This window comes from Lithobates pipiens, unplaced genomic scaffold (genome assembly GCF_037356315.1).
Source record: "Lithobates pipiens isolate NorthernLeopardFrog02 unplaced genomic scaffold, aLitPip1_a1.2 Scaffold_30, whole genome shotgun sequence".
Classification (NCBI taxonomy): domain Eukaryota; kingdom Metazoa; phylum Chordata; class Amphibia; order Anura; family Ranidae; genus Lithobates; species Lithobates pipiens.
Window position 1 is genome coordinate 33,662,150 of NW_027507791.1, and position 18,788 is coordinate 33,680,937.

Below are 18,788 nucleotides of genomic sequence, written 5' to 3' on the forward strand. Positions count from 1 at the left end.
GACGGAGAGAACACTCATCGCTGGACCCCGGAGAGATGATCATCCGTCATTGGATAGCAAGAGTGGATTACCACCGCTGGAATCTTTTTTTATTTTTTTTTTATTTTTAATAAAAGGACTTTTTCAAAGGTGTGTTTGTCTTTAACATTCTTTTACACCTTCTTTGTGAAATGGTAGGGGTACTTTTGTACCCCCTTTCCATTACCATTTCAAACAGGGGGTGGGATCTGGGGGTCCCCTTGTTAAAGGGGGCTTCCAGATTCTGATAAGCCCCCTGCCTGCAGACCCCCACAACCACCGGCCAGGGTTTTGGGGATGAGACCCTTGTCCTCATCAACATGGGGACAAGGTGCTTTGAGGGGTCTGTGACCCCCAAAGCATCATCCCAATGTTGAGGCCATCTGGTACGGTTCAGGAGGGGGGCACTCTCTCATACCCGCTCTTTTCCTGTGGCTTGCCAGGTTGCGTGCTCGGATAAAGGGTCTGGTATGGATTTTTAGGGGGAACTCCATGCCATGTTTTTTTAAAATTTGGCAAGAAGTTCTCCTAAAAATTCATACCAGACCCTTTGGTATGGATATTTAGGGGGAACCCCACGTCATTTAAAAAAAAAATTGACACGGGGTTCCCCTTAATATCCATACCAGACCTGAAGGGCCTGGTAATTGAATTTGGGGGAACCCCATGCTTTTTTGTTTTTATCAATGACTTTTCTGTATTATGGGGAGCCGACAATTCATTAGCAGCGAGTGATTTTAAATGACTTTTTTCCTGCAGAAATGACACTTTGTGCAGGGACAGTTCTAAGCACAGGAAACATGCGCCCCATTCACAGGCATACTATAGACATCCCCCAGGTATGAAATTTAAAGGAATATTACACTTTTGTTTCACTTTAACCACTTCAGCCCCAGACCAATTGTCAGCCTAAGGACCAGAGGTCTTTTTACAATTTCGCACTGCACTGCTTTAACTGGTAATTGCGCGGCCATGCAATGTTGTACCCAAATGAAATTTGCGTCCGTTTCTTCCCACAAATAGAGCTTTCTTTTGATGGCATTTGATTGCCTCTGTGATTTTAATTTTTTGCGATAAAAATGGAAAAAGTCCGAAAATTTTGAGAAAAAAATATATTTTCTACTTTTGTTATAAGAAAAATCGAATAAACTCAATTTTAGCCATACATTTAGGGCAAAATTCATTCAGCCACATGTCTTTAGTAAAAAAAATGTCAATAAGTGTATATTTATTGGTTTGCGCAAAAGTTATAGCGTCTACAAACTAGAGTACATTTTCTGGAATTTACACAGCTTTTAATTTATGACTGCCTATCTCATTTCTTGAGGTGCTAAAATGGCAGGGCAGTACAACCCCCCCCCCCAAATGACCCCATTTTGGAAAGTAGACACCCCAAGGAAATTTCTGAGAGGCATGTTGAGCCCATTGAATATTTTATTTTTGTCCCAAGTGATTGAATGACACAAAAAAAAAGTTTACAAAAAGTTGTCACTAAATGATATATTGCTCACACATTCCATAGTTATATGTGAAATTGCACCCCAAAATACATTCTGCTGCTTCTCCTGAGTACGAGGATACCACATATGTGGGACTTTTTGGGAGTCTAGCTGCTTACGGCACCCCGAAAACCAGTCACTGCCTTCAGGATTTCTAAGGGTGCAAATTTTTGATTTCACTCCTCACTACCTATCACAGTTTCGAAGGCCATAAAATGCCAAAATAGCACAAAACCCCCCCAAATGACCCCATTTTGGAAAGTAGACACCCCAAGCTATTTACTGAGAGGCATGTTGAGTCCATGAAATATTTTATATTTTGCCACAAGTTGCAGGAATATTACAATTTTTTTTTTTTTTGCACAAAGTTGTCACTAAATGATATATTGCTCACACATGCTATGGGCATAAGTCAAATTACACCCCAAAATAAATTCTGCTGCTTCTCCCGAGTAAGGGGATACCACATGTGGGGGACTTTTTGGGAGCCTAGCCATGTACGGGACCCCGAAATCCAAGCACTGCCTTCCGGATTTAAATATAAAACGCTACCAAAAAAAAACTGTTAGCGATGGCAGGGATCAGGCTTGACTCTGCGATCGCTGCAGTTATGTGTTTAGTGTTTTGTAAGTGACAGTGATCGATCGATACTGCACTTGGGTGGGCTGGGCAGAGGGGCAAAAACGCAGGTGCTAGCAGGTATCTGGGCTGATCCCGCTAACAATGTGTTTTTTTGGAACCCTAAACTGCTGGGGACGCTAGTATAGATCTGATCAGATCAGATATTGATCTGTTCAGATTCTATACCACTACGGGAGGTGTATGCTTTGCGCGTGGGTGTTAGCGGTACTGGCACTAACCTAGCGCGGCCTGGGGTGACGCAGACCCTGACCCTAAAACCTAATTGATATCACCCACCGGGTGATCAGGGGGTTAAACCTTTATTGGGTAATAAATGGTGGGTGCCCTGATGCTATAAAAAGCAAACTAACCAGAGTCACCCGTAACACTTATACGGTGATCACTGGTGAAAGGGTTAACTAGGGGCAATCAGGGGGTTAAACTTTTTATTAGGTAGGATATGGGGGTCCCGGACGCTATATAAAAACCTGACGGGGAACCTAAATAACTAACTGGCTAACCAGCGTCACCAGTGACACTTATATGGTGATCGCTGGTGAAAGGGTTAACTAGGGGCAATCAGGGGGTTACAACCTTTATTGGGTAGTATATGGGGGTACCTAGCGCTATAAAAACCTGGCGGTGAACCTAAAAAAATAACTAGCTACCTAGCAGCACTAGTGACACTAATACAGCGATCAGAAAAATGATCGCTTAGTGACACTGGCAAAAGGGGGTGAAAGGGTTAACTAGGGGCAATCAGGGGGGTTAAAACCATTATTGGGTAGTATATGGGGGTACCTAGCGCTATAAAAACCTGGCGGTGAACCTAAAAAAATAACTAGCTACTTAGCGGCACCAGTGACACTAATGCAGCGATCAGAAAAGCGATCGCTTAGTGACACTGGCAAAAGGGGGTGAAAGGGTTAACTCTAAGGGCAATAAGGGAGTTAAACCTTTATTGGGGGGGTAGGGGGCTACCCTGGACCTAACACTAACTGCCCTGACACTTTTTACTGTCACAACTGACACTGAATGCAGTGATCAGTAAATAAATGATCACTACAATCAGTGACACTGTGACTGGGAGGGGGGATCGGAGGGCGATCGGGGGGATTTGTGTGCCTACATGTCAGTGTAGTGTTTGGTGCACTTACTTTCATTGTTCTCCTCGTAGTCCGGTCAAAAAGACCGCCCCGAGGAGAATGACATCACTTCCTCCCTGCCTGTGTCGACTATACACAGCAGGGGAAGCTTCTCATTTGCCAGGAGCGATCAAGAGGGGATGGCCAGAAACCAACGGCCATCCCCTCATCCTGGATCGCTCCTGCAGTGAAACGGACCACTGCATCCAGTGGGAGGGAGTCCGATCAGACCCCCCACCCACTGGAAGGCAAGCTCGTACATGTACGTGCTTGTGCTGCACATGCCATTCTGATGACGTACATTGCCATGCGGCGGTCCTTAAGTGGTTAAGCATTATTAAAATCACTGTCCCCGAAAAAACTGCCCTTTTTAAAACTTTTTTTTGCATTGATACATGTCCCCTGGGGCAGGACCCGGGTCCCCAAACACTTTTTAGGACAATAACTTGCATATTAGCCTTTAAAATGAGCACTTTAGATTTTGAACATTCGAGTCCCATAGACTTTAATAGGGTTCTAAAGCTTACATGAAGTTTATGTCTGTTGTGAACCAAACCGGGGGGGTGTTTGGCTCATCCTTACCCAGGAATGAATGCAACTATTCTCTACATGAATGGAACTCATTTCTCTTTATTGGAATCATTAATAATAGATCACTTTATAAAACACGATCGATCATCTACACTATTGGAGGATTTCTCTTTTTGTGGACCCCAATTACTAAATGTGACATGAGAAGTGGATGAGGTGGTGTGATCCATTCATTATTCCTGTATGGGGATTGGACCATACACACTCACACTGACCTCTAGGCTTTCACCTCCAACCTTCTGCTAAGTCTTGGATTCAGTTGTGGGGATTCACTTTGATGGTCACAGAAGTCTCACTCATGTTGTGGAAACTTCATTGACTAAAAGTGACACCATTGTACTTTGGGATTTCCTTTGAACATCATGGTGGAGGATTTGATCTTATGGTGTGGAGAAGATTTTATTATTACCGTTCTTTATTTGGACTTTTTTTTAATTTGTACTAATATTGCTGCACTAATTTTATATATGCTGATTATAAATTCTCTTCATTAGTTATCAGTGAAATAGTCTCCATACCATTGTTATATATACACTTATAGGGAGTTTTGTGATGAGGAGTCTCACTTTTATTGTTATATTTTCACATTTATATTGTGTGAATGTTATAAACTAGTGCTGCAGTCTTCCATATTATACTAGATGTACGTATTTATCGGTGTATAACACACACATTCATTTTAAGAAGGAAGTTGCAGGAAAAAAACATACATTTTAAATAAGGAACTTTGAAGCAAAATAAGGGTCAGTGCCCAGAGGGGATAGTGAGGGGGGCGGGACGAGTACTGACAGATTACATACAGTGAGAATCTCCTATGATAGACAGAGCAGTGGTCCAATGGTGGCCCAGGAGACGGGACTTCCTATTACAGAGGCCACCAAGTAAATAGATTTGCACTGTATATAATCTGATGGCTCTCGTCCCACCCCCTCCCTGTCCCTTTCATGGTGAAAAAGTGAGTGTTATACGCCAATCACTACAGTAATACTTCCACCAATAGTGATCAGATGTAACAATTCCATTCACTACAAAAATATACTTACATACATGTGAGGAAGGGCAGATCTCCTGCAACATATTCACAGCTACTTCCATCTATATAACTTATAATATGCAAAAATAAATAAACATGAAGAGCAACAAAGTTATCTTAAAAAAATTGAAAACATCAAGAGAAAAATTATAAAGGTAAAAAAGCAGATTTTCTTCAAGCCATTCACCACTACTTCCATCTCCAATCACCATACAGTGACTTGTGTAGTAACAGAAATAATAAGTCCCAGAGATTCATCCAGCTGGTTTAAATCAATGCTGATCAATTGTGACCTCTTTGCAGCAACTTCAGTCAACCTCCCCCACACCAGTGAGCAAACAGGTCACTTACCAAATAGTTTATCCCCATAAGCAAGGCCCAGACACGCTTGTTTATATCCTTCCAGCAGCGCCACTCCGCTCAAGCCGGCTTCCGATGAGAACAGACTGTGCCACGGAATGTCAGACCTCCAGGTAGTATCTCTAATATCACCCGAGGTATCCAGACAATGGCCGCAATCACATTACATGGAAAAGAAAAAGCCTCCATAGTGCATAATCCTTAAATATATATATAATCACAGATTGTACACTTCCATCATATACACGAGTATACACAGAACTCAGAGCACACACCGCTCCGGACTGCAGCCGTGTATGATGGAGTCCAGGCAGTGACATGGAGGCTTTTTCCTTTCTATGTAATGTGATGGCGGCCATTGTCTGGATACCTCGGGTGATATTGTATTTTTGCACATTATATGTTATACACTGAAGTAGCTGTGAATAGGTTGGAGGAGATCTGCCCTTCTTCACATGTATGAAAGTGCATTTTTTGTAGTGAATTTAATTATTATTGATCACTATTGGTGGAGTTATCACATCTACATTAGAAGTGTTGGTATTCGGTCACATTCTAGATTGCAGATTTCTCATTTGTCTCATCACACATTGTGTCACTAAGTGTAGGGCTCTATACATAGAATTATATTATACTATTTGTACTTCTATATCAGACTTCCTGCTGGCGGCTGGTTTTCATTCATTAGATTTTCACAAAGTTTTTCATGTTTTTTTAGTGCAGATATTTCATTTCTTACATTTTTATATCCGGCTTTAGAGAACTGTCTGATATTGGAGAAATATAGAGACAACCAGGAGATTAAATATATCTCCATTATTATGATTTCATTTATATAGTTTAGACATACACTATATTACCAAAAGTATTGGGACACCTGCCTTTACAAGCACATGAACTTTGCTGGCATCCCAGTCTTAAGCCTCGTACACACCATCAGATTTTCTGATGACCGTTCATCCATTTTTTGTGACATGCTAGTCTCATATGGAAAGTGAAGAGGTTACTCACCATATGAAAATTCTCTTCCGACAGTTTACAACTTCAGAAGTGATGTAATGTGTTGAATAGTTTTGTATGTATTCTTTCATTTCTGAGTTCACGTACCATAAAAAATTTATAGTTTGCACATCCAGCTTTCTCAGACAAAAATCTAAATCGACTATCAAAAGCACAATATTAACGATCCAAAAATCGGCAGATCGTTTGGACAAAATTTTACTTCTGATTTTCGTATAGTGTGTATGAGCCCTTAGTCCGGAGGGTTCAATATTGAGTTGGCCCACCCTTTGCAGCTATAACAGCTTCATCTTTTCTGGGAAGGCCGCTCACAAGGTTTAGGAGTGTGTCTATGGGAATATTTGACCATTCTTACAGAAGTGCATTTGTGAGATCATGCACTGATGTTGGATGAGAAGGCCTGGCTTGCAGTCTCCACTCAAATTCATGCTAAAGGTGTTCTATATCGGGTTGAGGTCAGGACTCTGTGCAGACCAGTCAAGTTCCTCCACCCCAAACTCGCTCATCTATGTCTTTATATACCTTGCTTTGTGCACTGCCCCAAATCATTTGGTGAAGGGAGATAATGGTGTGGGGTTGTTATTCAGGGGTTGGGCTTGGCCCCTTAGTTCCAGTAAAGGGAACTCTTAAGATGTCAGCATACCAAGACAATTTGGAAAATTTCATGCTCCCAACTTTTTGGGAACAGTTTGGGCATGGCCCCTTCCTATTCCAACATGACTGCGCACCAGTGCCAAAGGCAAGGTCCATAAAAACATGGATGAGTGAGTTTGGGGTGGAGGAACTTGACTAGCCTGCACAGAGTCCTGACCTCAACTTGATAGAACACCTTTGGGATGCGTTAGTGCAAGCCAGGCCTTCTCATCCAACATCAGTGCCTGACCTAACAAATGTGCTTCTGGAAGAATGGTCAAACAGTCCCATAGACACACTCCTAAACTTTGCGGACGGCCTTCCCAGAAGAGTTGAAGCTGTTATAAGGGTGGGCCAACTCAATATTGAACCATACGGACAAAGACTGGGATGCCATTAAAGTTCATGTGCATGTAAAGGTGGGTGTCCCAATATTTTTGGTAATATAGTGTAACAGTCCAGGATTGGATATTTTGGCTCCATGCACACTGGCTTAAAAAAATTGCTGCTACTACAGGAGTTTTGTGTTCTGCCTGTAAAAGCAGCTCCATGTTCTCCTATGTTTCCATACACATTGGGGAGATTACAGACATATTTTGAGCTCAACATTTTGGGGCAGGAAAAAAAACTCTTCTGCTTCGTGTTTCTGATTGGAGTTTTCTGGGAGAAAAAATGCAAAACTCTCCTAAACTCGTCTAAACTTTGTACAATAAAACTCTTTATATGAAAGTTTTTTTCTGCCAAGGGAACTGACATTTTTTAAGCCCAGTGTGCATGGAGCCTTATGGAGTCTAAAGATGGAATTTGATGACATTCTCATATTTCTATATTATTTATGTGGTTTAGATATAAAACTGTCCCAGAATATTATTGTCTCAGTCAGTCCTGTTATACTCACCGTAATTCCTCTATCCGGCTTGTTGTCAGAGCTTCCATCAGATCCCTGAAATGAGGACCCTCCAGATTGTTCCCAGTCAGGATCAGTGTCCTCAGTGTCTGGTTATTTCTTATCCCAGATGCCAGGTGGGGGCAGGAACTGTCTGTCAGGTGAGTACAGGACAATCTGTAGAAGAAGAGAAGAATGTTACCAGAAGAAAATGAATTTCTCCCCCAGGAATGAATGTAACTATTCTCTACATGAATGGAACTCATTTCTCTCATCTCTCTTTAATCATTAATATGAGATCACTTTATAAAAAACGATCGATCATCTACACTATTGGAGGATTTCTCTTTTTGTGGATCCCAATTACTAAATGTGACATGAGAAGTGGATGAGGTGGTATGATCCATTCATTATTCCTGTATGGGGATTGGACCATACACACTCACACTGACCTCTAGGCTTTCACCTCCAACCTTCTGCTAAGTCTTGGATTCAGTTGTGGGGATTCACTTTGATGGTCACAGAAGTCTCACTCATGTTGTGGAAACTTCATTGACTAAAATTGACACCATTGTTATCATATAAATGTACTCACCGAGGCCAAGATGCTGAGAGTGGTCGCTGTTGCGACTTGGCTCAGACCACCCCTGAAGGTGGTACAGAGGGCGATTGCACCAAGAGGCACAAGCTACCAGTAGGACAGTCACTTGCTAGTAGATCAGCAGGTAGCTTGAGCAGAGCTGAAAGGTGATGTCCCGTGGGAAGGTCCAGTAGCAATGGTAGCAAGTCTGTAAGGCAGAGGCAGAATCCAGGAGGCAGGCCAGGGGTCAAACACAGTCCAGATCAGAAGACAACAAGTACCAAGAATGCTGAGACAGAAGGATAATCCAAAGACAAGCCAGGTGTCGAACACAGGAGATAGCAGGTAAGTCCAGATGCAGGCTGAGGGTCAAACACGTTCAGGAAGTGGGAGTCCAAGGTCAAGCCAGAGGTCAGGTCAGGAGAAGATCAGCGAGGTCGATGAGGCAATCCGGGTCACAACGGGTAATACAGATCACAAGAGCAGATGTGGGAATCACAGGAAGCTAAAGATTAACCAGCAGTGTGTTTGGATGACCTCACTTCCTTTATAGGTCAGCGAGGGGTCACATCCTGTGTGTGCGCTCGTGCGCTTTAGCGCATTCCTATTGCGCATAACTGTGCGCCAGAGCCCCTTACCCGTGTGCATCTTATGACAATTGTACTTTGGGATTTCCTTTGAACATCATGGTGGAGGATTTGATCTTATGGTGTGGAGAAGATTTTATTATTACCGTTCTTTATTTGGACATTTTTTGAAAATTTGTACTAATATTACTGCACTAATTTTATATATGCTGATTATAAATTCTCTTCATTAGTTATCAGTGAAATAGTCTCCATACAATTGTTATATATACACTTATAGGGAGTTTTGTGATGAGTAGTCTCACTTTTATTGTTATATTTTCACATTTATATTGTGTGAATGTTATATACTAGTGCTGCAGTCTTCCATATTATACTAGATGTACGTATTTATCGGCGTATAACACGCACATTCATTTTAAGAAGGAAGTTGCAGGAAAAAAACATACATTTTAAATAAGGAACTTTGAAGCAAAATAAGGGTCAGTGCCCATCTGTATCCCCGCCATTGCCATCCATGCAGCCTGATCGATGCCCATCTGCAGCCCAGAGGGGATAGTGAGTCACATTTATATTGTGTGAATGTTATATACTAGTGCTGCAGTCTTCCATATTATACTAGATGTGATAATTCCACCAATAGGGATCAGCTATAACAATTCCATTCACTACAAAAATACACTTTCATAAAATGTAAACAAAGGCAGATCTCCTGCAATCTATTCACAGCTACTACAATCTATTTAACATATAATATGCAAAAATAAATATACTTGAGGAGCTATGAGAGTTATCTTAAAAAATTGCAAACATCAAGAGAAAGTTTATAAAGGTAAAAAGGTCGATTTCCTACAAGCCATTCACCACTACTTCCATCTCCAATCACCATACAGTGACTTGTGCAGTAACATAAATAAGAAGTCCCAGAGATTCATCCAGATGGTTTAAATCAATGCTGATCATCTTCCACCTCTTTGCAGCAACTTCAATCAACCTCCACCACACCAGTGAGCAAACAGGTCACTTACCAAAATGTTTGTCCCCACAAGCAAGGCCCAGACACGCTTGTTTATATCCTTCCAGCAGCGCCACTCCGCTCAAGTCGGCTTCCGATGAGAACAGACTGTGCCACGGAATATCAGACCTCCAGGTGTTATGGATTGTTTAATACTTTGATTAAATTACCATTTTCTATTATGTCAAGATATATGCTGAATCTCCTTACTCAAAATGCCTCACCTAGAGACCCCCCTCCCATTGGAGTGAGTCCAGGAATCCACAAGCCATCAGCAGAAAACCTGTTCCCCTTAGATAAGGGTCCTCCAATCTCTGCTTGACAGCACAGAATACACCTGAGATGATGCTTTTGCAAACAATGAGTCATCTTCTACTATAAAGGGGGCTATATGCCCAGAGCAATAAAGGAAGCTTTTCACTGAACAGTGTGTGTCAGCGTACTCCTTCTAAACATGCATGCATGGACATTTGAATTACACCAGGTGCAGATATCTTGGCCAGACATTTATCTGGGATCCAAAACAGCTTGGCAGCTCAACGTGGGGCTCTCGGGTTGCGAACCGGAGGAACAGCCGACCAAGAGGCCACTGAGGAGGAATCACCACGGGAGGTACAGAGACTGATCAACTCTGAAAATACGGTAAAATATCACATTCATATCTTGCTAGTATATCCCGTTCCCGTGTGGGTCCGTCTCTGTGTCCGCGTCGGCTGCCGGAGGTCGCCAAAAGACAGGTAATACTTGCCCGAGGTCCATTATATGAACCTGTATTCTGATTATCTGCAGCCTATAAGAACATTGTGTTGTTGTATTGTATGAGGCTGTGTTGTTGTATTGTATGAGTCTGTGATTGTGTTGTATGGGTCTGTGATGTTGAAAGAGATTGACACACAGCTGGGTCCCAGCTGATGTGGACAAACTCCTTTGGTAAAGGTGTTAGTGCGGTGTAGCATTTCACCCAGAAGGGGGCGTCAGGGACGTGGACAAACTCCTTTGGAAAGGTATTAGCGCGGTGTAGCACTTCACCCAGAAGGGGGTGTCAGGGACAGGGGGCGTCGGGGATGTGGATAAACTCCTTTGGTAAAGGTGATGGTGTGGTATAGCACGTCACCCAGAAGGGGGCGTCAGGGACGCAGGTAGCGTGGCTGTGTGGTTGTTATAATTCAAGCATACACATCTATTACAATTCATACAAATGTCATGTTATAATTGTGTATGTGGATTGATGTTTAGCATTTTTGAAGGATGTTGGAAGGTCAATTGGGTCTATAGAAAGTGAATGTAGAAAGAGTGGACAGGAACCGATAAGGTGTCCTGAACAAGTGGGAGATTTAGAAGAAACAGAGGGAAGTGAAAATTTGAGGATCTCATTGTTGAATATTAACTGCTGTACTTATCTGTCTGTTAAATGTCTTGTTGAGGGAAGTGAGTGGTCACGTACTACCCGACCCCTATTCTGTGGCCGTCTTGGACGGGCAGAACCGCGACTGAGTCTACATTTTGGGAAGACGCACCAGGGGCGACCCAGGTGGCAGTCGAGCATTGTAGACAAAACCCCTCTCTGTGGTACTATCTGTTTTGTCCTCGTTAACTTGAGATTGGGATATAGTCTGAACCGGTACCAGGTGACGAATAGAGGAATTGCCAGACCCTTTCAGAATCCAAGGCAACCTCGTGACCCGTCTAAAATCCTGAGCAGACACATAAATATCCCAGTCATCAAGACAGAAAATAATGAGGCAGAAATTGGTTAAGCCAGAGAAAGGGAAACTCGAGAGAGGGGGAGGGGAATGATGTTAAGAAAGCAAAAAAAATTTGCGAAGATTTGTAGCGTCGCCATTCCTCCAGGGGGTAGATTGCAGCCGGAGGAATGGTGGAAAATACTGAAGAAAAAACAAGGGGCGTTACCTGACAATGGTTTACTGAAAACTGCAGAAGCCTAGTATAATGTGTGCAATATTGGAATTTATTTGAAATTATGCAATATGATGAAACTCTAGTTATGAGCCTGTCAACATTTTTATAATGCATATCACTGATGGGTCTAGCAAAATAGAATTATATCAGGCAATGCATATGTTTGAGAAGTACCTCTGAGTTAAAAGAAATATAAGCCTGAAGACTCATTTTTGAGCATGACAGAAGCATTCTGCAGCTGTGCTCCTCACCCCCATCCTTGCGCTTCACTGCAAGGAGTGAGGTGACCCCTCCCTTCAGATCCCTGTGTGAGAGACTGTCTGTAGGGATGTTAACTGTTGACAGGCGGTGAGATTACTGGTATAACGTGATGTTTGCATGTGTGGGATATACAGGACCGGGTTGATTTAGTTATTATTCTAGCAGGCTAGAATATTAAAGGAATTGTGCAAGTTGAGAGAAACAGTAGTTAGACAATGAAACAGTACAAAAGAGAAGATATGTTTAGAATGGTAGTTATGAAGAAATATGCAAATGTTAATGAAAGAAAAGGATGAGAATGTTTTTATTACTTTAAGTGTGGCAAAGACTACTCACAGGAAACAATTAATAGAAGAGATGGAGAGTTTTCTGCAGGAAAACAAGTCTCCTGATGAAAGTTGCCGAGTAATAGGCAGTGGAAAAAAACCCTACTTAGCAGTAATAAGAAATATAGTCAGTTTATGTGAAATTAAAGCTGGAGATGCTCACTGTCCCATCATGGAGAAAAGTCTCCGTGATGTGAGGATTGTCAAGGACAATACCTTTAATTCTGGTGTGGAATTCTGTGAGTAGCTGCGTGAGTGGGCTGGTGGCAGACTGTCTGATCAAGCTAGAGGTATCCAAGATGTTACTCAAGACAAAACGGAGTCAGTAGAAAAGTTTTACACAGGACTGTCACAAGTTTTTTTCAGATTTGGTATTCATCACACATATGGCACACAGCCAGATGCTTCAAGGAGTCAATCCAAAAAGGCCTCACCATGGCCCAACCGGAGTACCGTGTGCAGCAGCAACAATATCAAAACTCTGGACATCCCACCTTGGAACACCTTGATCTCCTATGCTAGGAATTGGGCAAGCCTGTGTCACTAACCCATGTCAGGGCAACCTCTTCAAAGAACTCAGAAGGCCCATTAGCGAGGGTTACCCTACCCATTGAGGGACATCCAACCCCTTTCCTAAGCGGCACAGGTGCAGCCAGAAGCGTGATTAGAAAAGAGGATTTACCTGACCACTCATACCTTTTTGATATTGACATATCTTGTGTGGGCATAGATGGAACTCCCAGAACTAACCCATTGACCCACCCCCTACAAGTTGGAAAGTACCCAGACCTTCTGGTTCGATTCTTTGTCTCTTCCACCTGTCTACTCAATCTCTTGGGAGCAGATGTACTGTCCAGACTTCAGGCTTCTATTGTGTTCTTTGAAGATGGATCTGTTACTATCTCTTCTCCACTGGGCATTAAGGACACTTCTGCTATGGTCCACAGAAGCTGAGGATGTAGGACATTTAAAGGTGCCACCAGTCATGGTGCAGTTGAAACTTGGAGCTCCGCAGCCCCGCAAACCCTCCAAAGTTATCCCAATCTGCAAATCTATTTCACAGCATGTCAAAGCCCTCATGTCAAATGGCGCCCTGATACCCTGTACATCTGCATACAGCACACTTCTGTTCCGTGTGAAGACGAGAATCCCTAAGGGAGAACCAGACAAGTACAGAATGGTCCAGGACCTCCAAGCAGTTATGAAGCTACGGTCCGGAAGCCTCCTTACTGATGCAACCCATTTATGATGCCCTGAAGTCTGAGCCCTTCCAAATGTCCTCAGAGGCAATATTCAACTTCGAGGCCCTCAAACAAGACATTTCGTCAGCTCCTGTTTTAGGGCTTCCAGACTAAGAAAAAAAGTTCAAGCTATTTGTATCCTAATGTCTGGGACATTGCTGCCATACTCAACCAGATCCAGCCTAAAAATCTGTCCACTGCCAGACATTTGAGACTCCAATGTTCCCTCCTTCTATTGGACAACATTACTCTATTACGTTGTCAAACACTGAACCCTTCAACCCTTTTTCCACTTCACGAGGGGGGAATAGAGGAGGAGCCGAGTCCACCCCATGACTGTTTTCAATTAATGCAGCTGGAAACCACACATATTCCCAATGTGTGTGAAAAACCCCTGCATAATTCAGACCTAACACGGTTCTACAACCTGAAGCCTTACCACCGGGGATGTCTGCACAGGAGACAGAGCTGCAAGCACTCACTACAGCATATAAACTGGCTGAGGGAAAAACAGCCACCATTCATACAGACTCAAGATATGCTTTTAGTGCTGCCCATAACTTTGGTGTTATCTGGAAGGCCAGAGGATTCCTGACAGCTGCAGGAGCACCTGTGAAACACAGTCCAGCTATCAATGACCTGATGGACGCCTTACTTCTCCCAACCCAAGTGGCTATTTTGAAAGTAAAAGCACACAGCAAACTGAACTCGAAGGAAGCCAGAGGCAATCATCTAGCCGAATCAACTGCCAAACAGGCAGCCAGCGGTCCACGAGAAGTGGACAGTAGAGTGGAAAAAGAAGACCACCCCGTGCTTGCCCTACAGACTCTTCCAGTGGACATCTGAAAAAACGACAGGAAGCAGCAAGTCCAGATGAGAAGGAAAGCTGGAAGCGAAGAGGAGCAACCCTCAAGGATGGACTATTCGAGTGCAACATGAAGCCTTGCTTACCCAGGAATATGTACCCGGCTGTGGTACAATGGGCACATGGAGCTGCCCATCTGTCAAAGACTCTTATGAATGTAGCTTTAGAAATCACTCCACTGACTAGCAACTTCTGTAAGTCATGCACCATTTGTGCAAAGTGTAACCCGGGATGTACAGAGAAGATGCCGCAGAAACACCCGGCAAAGCCCTTGTACCCTTTCAAGTGGAAAAAAATTGACCACATCCAAATGCCAAAGATTGGATGATTTGAGTACACCTTAGGCCGCGTAAACACGGGCGGATTGTCTGGCCAACTAAGTTCGTCAGACAATCCGACAGACAGTCCGTTCAAAATTTGAATGAACGGACTTGACCACACACGATGAACAGACAGTCCGCTGAAAGCGTGCGCGATGACATGAACGGTACGACGGGACGAGAAATTTGACGTCCAATACACTGCAATGCAACCTTCGCCGTGTAAATCCTTTCTGAGCATGCGCCAAACTTAGTCTGTCGAACTAGCCTACTCACGAGCGGATTGTCCGCTGAAACCAAGTTTGGACGGACTGTCTTACGGAAATTCCGTAAGACTTTGTTCGTCAGACTGTCCGCTGAAAAAGTCCGCTGAAGCCCACACACGAGCGGATTGTCCGCTGAAACACTTAAGTTGGACAGACAATCCGCCCGTGTGTACGTGGCCTCAGTAGTTTCACACAGCCTAACAACTCCAGAGTACCGGGAAGGTAGAAAGAATGAATGACACATTAAAGACTTGAATGTTAAAAATGGCCCAAGAGACTGGTATGCATTGGCTGGACAGCCTGCCCATTGCCCTGTTCAGCATCAGATACACACCAAGGGGAGAACACTCCCCTACTCCCTTATGAGATTTTGTTTGATTTAGCCCCTAGACTTGGTTGTTATTTTCCACAGTTATAATTGCAGTATGATGTGTTGACTAATTATGTAACCACATTATCACAAGAATTAACCCGAATACGTGCCCAGGTGTTTTCTTACATTCCAGATCCTGAATTAGATAGATACAGGAACACACCAACTACTACCTGGAGATTGGGTGCTGGTAAAGACATTTGTGAGAAAAAGTTCTCTTGAAACCCAGATATGATGGTCCCTTCCAGGTGCTGCTGACCACAAGCAAATCTGTAAAGTTGGCTGGAAAAAACACTTGAATCCACCCCTTCCACTGTAATGCCGCGTACACACGGTCGAACTGTATGACGTACTTAGTCTGGCGTACTGTCCGCCAGACTGTCCGTCGGACTTTCCGAACGGGCTACTTGCCCACACACACCACTTTTTGAGTGGACTAATACGGCATACTAAGTCCGCCGTACTATCCACCCTACTTTTGAAATGAACGGACTCGCCCACACACGCGGAGGAAAGTCCGCTCATTTTGAGAGCGTCTCCAGGTAGGCGGGGCCCGCGAAGGAGACGTCGCTGGCCCGCCGCCTGGTATGGACTTAAAGGGGAACCCCAATGCCGAAAAAAATTGGCGTGGGGGTCCCCCCAAGTCCACAACAGACCCTTGTCCGAGCACGCTACCCGGCTGGCCAGGAAAGGGGGGCGAGCGAGCGCCCCCCCTCCTGAGCTGTACCAGGCCGCGTGCCCTCAACATGGGGGGGTGCCTTGGGGAAGGGGGGGCTGCGCGGCCCCCCCACCCCAAAGCACCTTGTCCCCATGTTGATGAGGACAAGGGCCTCTTCCCGACAACCCTGGCCGTTGGTTGTCGGGGTCTGCGGGCGGGGGGCTTATCGGAATTCGGGAGCCCCCTTTAATAAGGGGGCCCCCGGATACCGGCCCCCCACCCTATGTGAATGAGTATGGAGTACAATGTACCCCTACCCATTCACCTGTAAAATAAAAGTACAAAAAAAACACAACACACGAGATAAAATACTTTATTGCACAGCTCCGGGGGTCTTCCGTCTTCGGGGGTCTTCTCGCCGGACTCCTCCGCTATCTTCTTGTAGCTCTTTTGCTAGCGGAGGAGTCCGGCTTTCTTCCTCGCCGCCGGCCTCTTCTCCCGACTTCGGGGGTCTTGTCCCCCTCTTCGGTTCTTCTGCCAGGCCACCACGCCTTCTTATAGCTCTTTTACAGGCGGTGGCCCGGTCTTCTGTCGCCGCCGCCGCCTTCTGTTCTTCTTCTTCTTCTTCTCCTTCTTCTCCAGGAGATGTTGACTCGACGCTCTCTCCGGCCACAATGCCAGGGCCGTGCTGCGCGGCCACTTATATAGGGGCAAGGGGCGGTGTCACATGGCTTTATGTCACATGGGTTGGTCACATGGGTTGATGTCACATGGGGACTATGACATCGTAAGGGGGCGGGGTCACCATGTGACACCAACCCATGTGACATAAAGCCATGTGACACCGCCCCTTTTCCCTATATAAGTGGCCGCGCAGCGCGGCCCTGGCATTGTGGCCGGAGAGAGCGTTGAGTCAACATCTCCTGGAGAAGAAGGAGAAGGAGAAGAAGAAGAATGGAAGGCGGCAGGGGCGACAGAAGACCGGGCCACCGCCTGTAAAAGAGCTATAAGAAGGCGCGGTGGCCCGGCAGAAAAACCGAAGAGGGGGACAAGACCCCCGAAGTCGGGAGAAGAGGCCGGCGGTGAGGAAGAAAGCCGGACTCCTCCGCTAGCAAAAGAGCTACAAGAAGATAGCGGAGGAGTCCGGCGGGAAGACCCCCGGAGCTGTGCAATAAAGTATTTTATCTCGTGTGTTGTGGTTTTTTTTGTACTTTTATTTTACAGGTGAATGGGTAGGGGTACATTGTACCCCATACTCATTCACATAGGGTGGGGGGCCGGTATCCAGGGGCCCCTTTATTAAAGGGGGCTCCCGGATTCCAATAAGCCCCCCGCCCGCAGACCCCGACAACCAACGGCCAGGGTTGTCGGGAAGAGGCCCTTGTCCTCATCAACATGGGGACAAGGTGCTTTGGGGTGGCACCCCCCATGTTGAGGGCACGCGGCCTGGTACGGCTCAGGAGGGGGGTGCTCGCTCGCCCCCCTTTCCTGGCCGGTCGGGTAGTGTGCTCAGACAAGGGTCTGTTGTGGACTTGGGGGGGACCCCCACGCCGATTTTTTTCGGCGTTGGGGTTCCCCTTTAAGTCCATACCAGGCGGCAGGGCCAGCGACGTCTCCTTCGCGGGCCCCGCCTACCTGGATACCCGCTCGAAATGAGCGGACTTTTCTTCGGGCGGGAAAAGTCCGCTCATTTCAAAAGTTCGGCGGACTGGCATACACGCGGCCGGATTGTCCGCTGAAATGCGAGTACGACGGACAGAATTTCGAACAAACCGAAATTCTTAGTACGCCGGACTGCACGCTGAAAAAGTCCGCTGAAGCCCACACATGAGCGGACTGTCCGCTGAAATGTGTTTCGACGGACTAAGTATGCCATACAGTCCACTCGTGTGTACGCGGCATAAGAAAGTCCGAAGTCCGGAGGACAAGACATTGACTGCACCATGATGTCTACATTGTATATCCTTTTTCTGTTAAATCTGGTGAGGGCCCAACAGGTGGCTATCACTAAGAGGAGTGCTCCTTAGGGAAGTTTTGACCCACATGTGCATATAGATGCCATAGGGGTCCCGAATGAATTTAAAGCCCAAGACCAAGTAAAGGCAGGTTTTGAGTCTCCGATTCCCATAATTACTGTCAACAGAAATGTAGACTGGATAAATTACATATATTACAACCAGCAGTGGTTTGTAAATTACACTAGAGACGCCCTACAGGGGATTGCTGACCAATTAGCACCCACATCTTACATGACATTTCAGAATAGGACGGCCTTGGACATGATTTTAGCGGAGAATGGGGGTTGTTTGTAAAATAATAGAAGGTACAGGGACATGCTATACATAAATACATACCTGACAACACCGGTCCAAATGGTAAGGTCACCCTGGCCATAAAATATTGGAAAGCCTATCAGTAGAGCTGAATTTGGGTATAGATCAGCCAAGGGACCAGTGGTTTGGGTGGTTGGCAGAAGACCTTGGCTTGGATAGGTACTGTAATACTAGTTATTCTGGTCTTTCTAGCTACTATAGTATGTTATGTTATTCCATGTGTAAAGAAATTCCTAG

The 18,788-nt window shown here is 44.9% G+C and overlaps 1 protein-coding gene across 1 annotated transcript in view; it reads right to left on the reverse strand.

The window, feature by feature from the left end:
* Positions 1–18,788, reverse strand: part of LOC143942156 (uncharacterized) — a 1,285,630-nt gene that overhangs the window by 333,369 nt on the left and 933,473 nt on the right. The window contains exon 18 of the mRNA XM_077463417.1: positions 7,819–7,983. Coding sequence (XP_077319543.1) covers positions 7,819–7,983 — 165 coding nt within the window. The remainder of the gene's footprint in view (positions 1–7,818; positions 7,984–18,788) is intronic.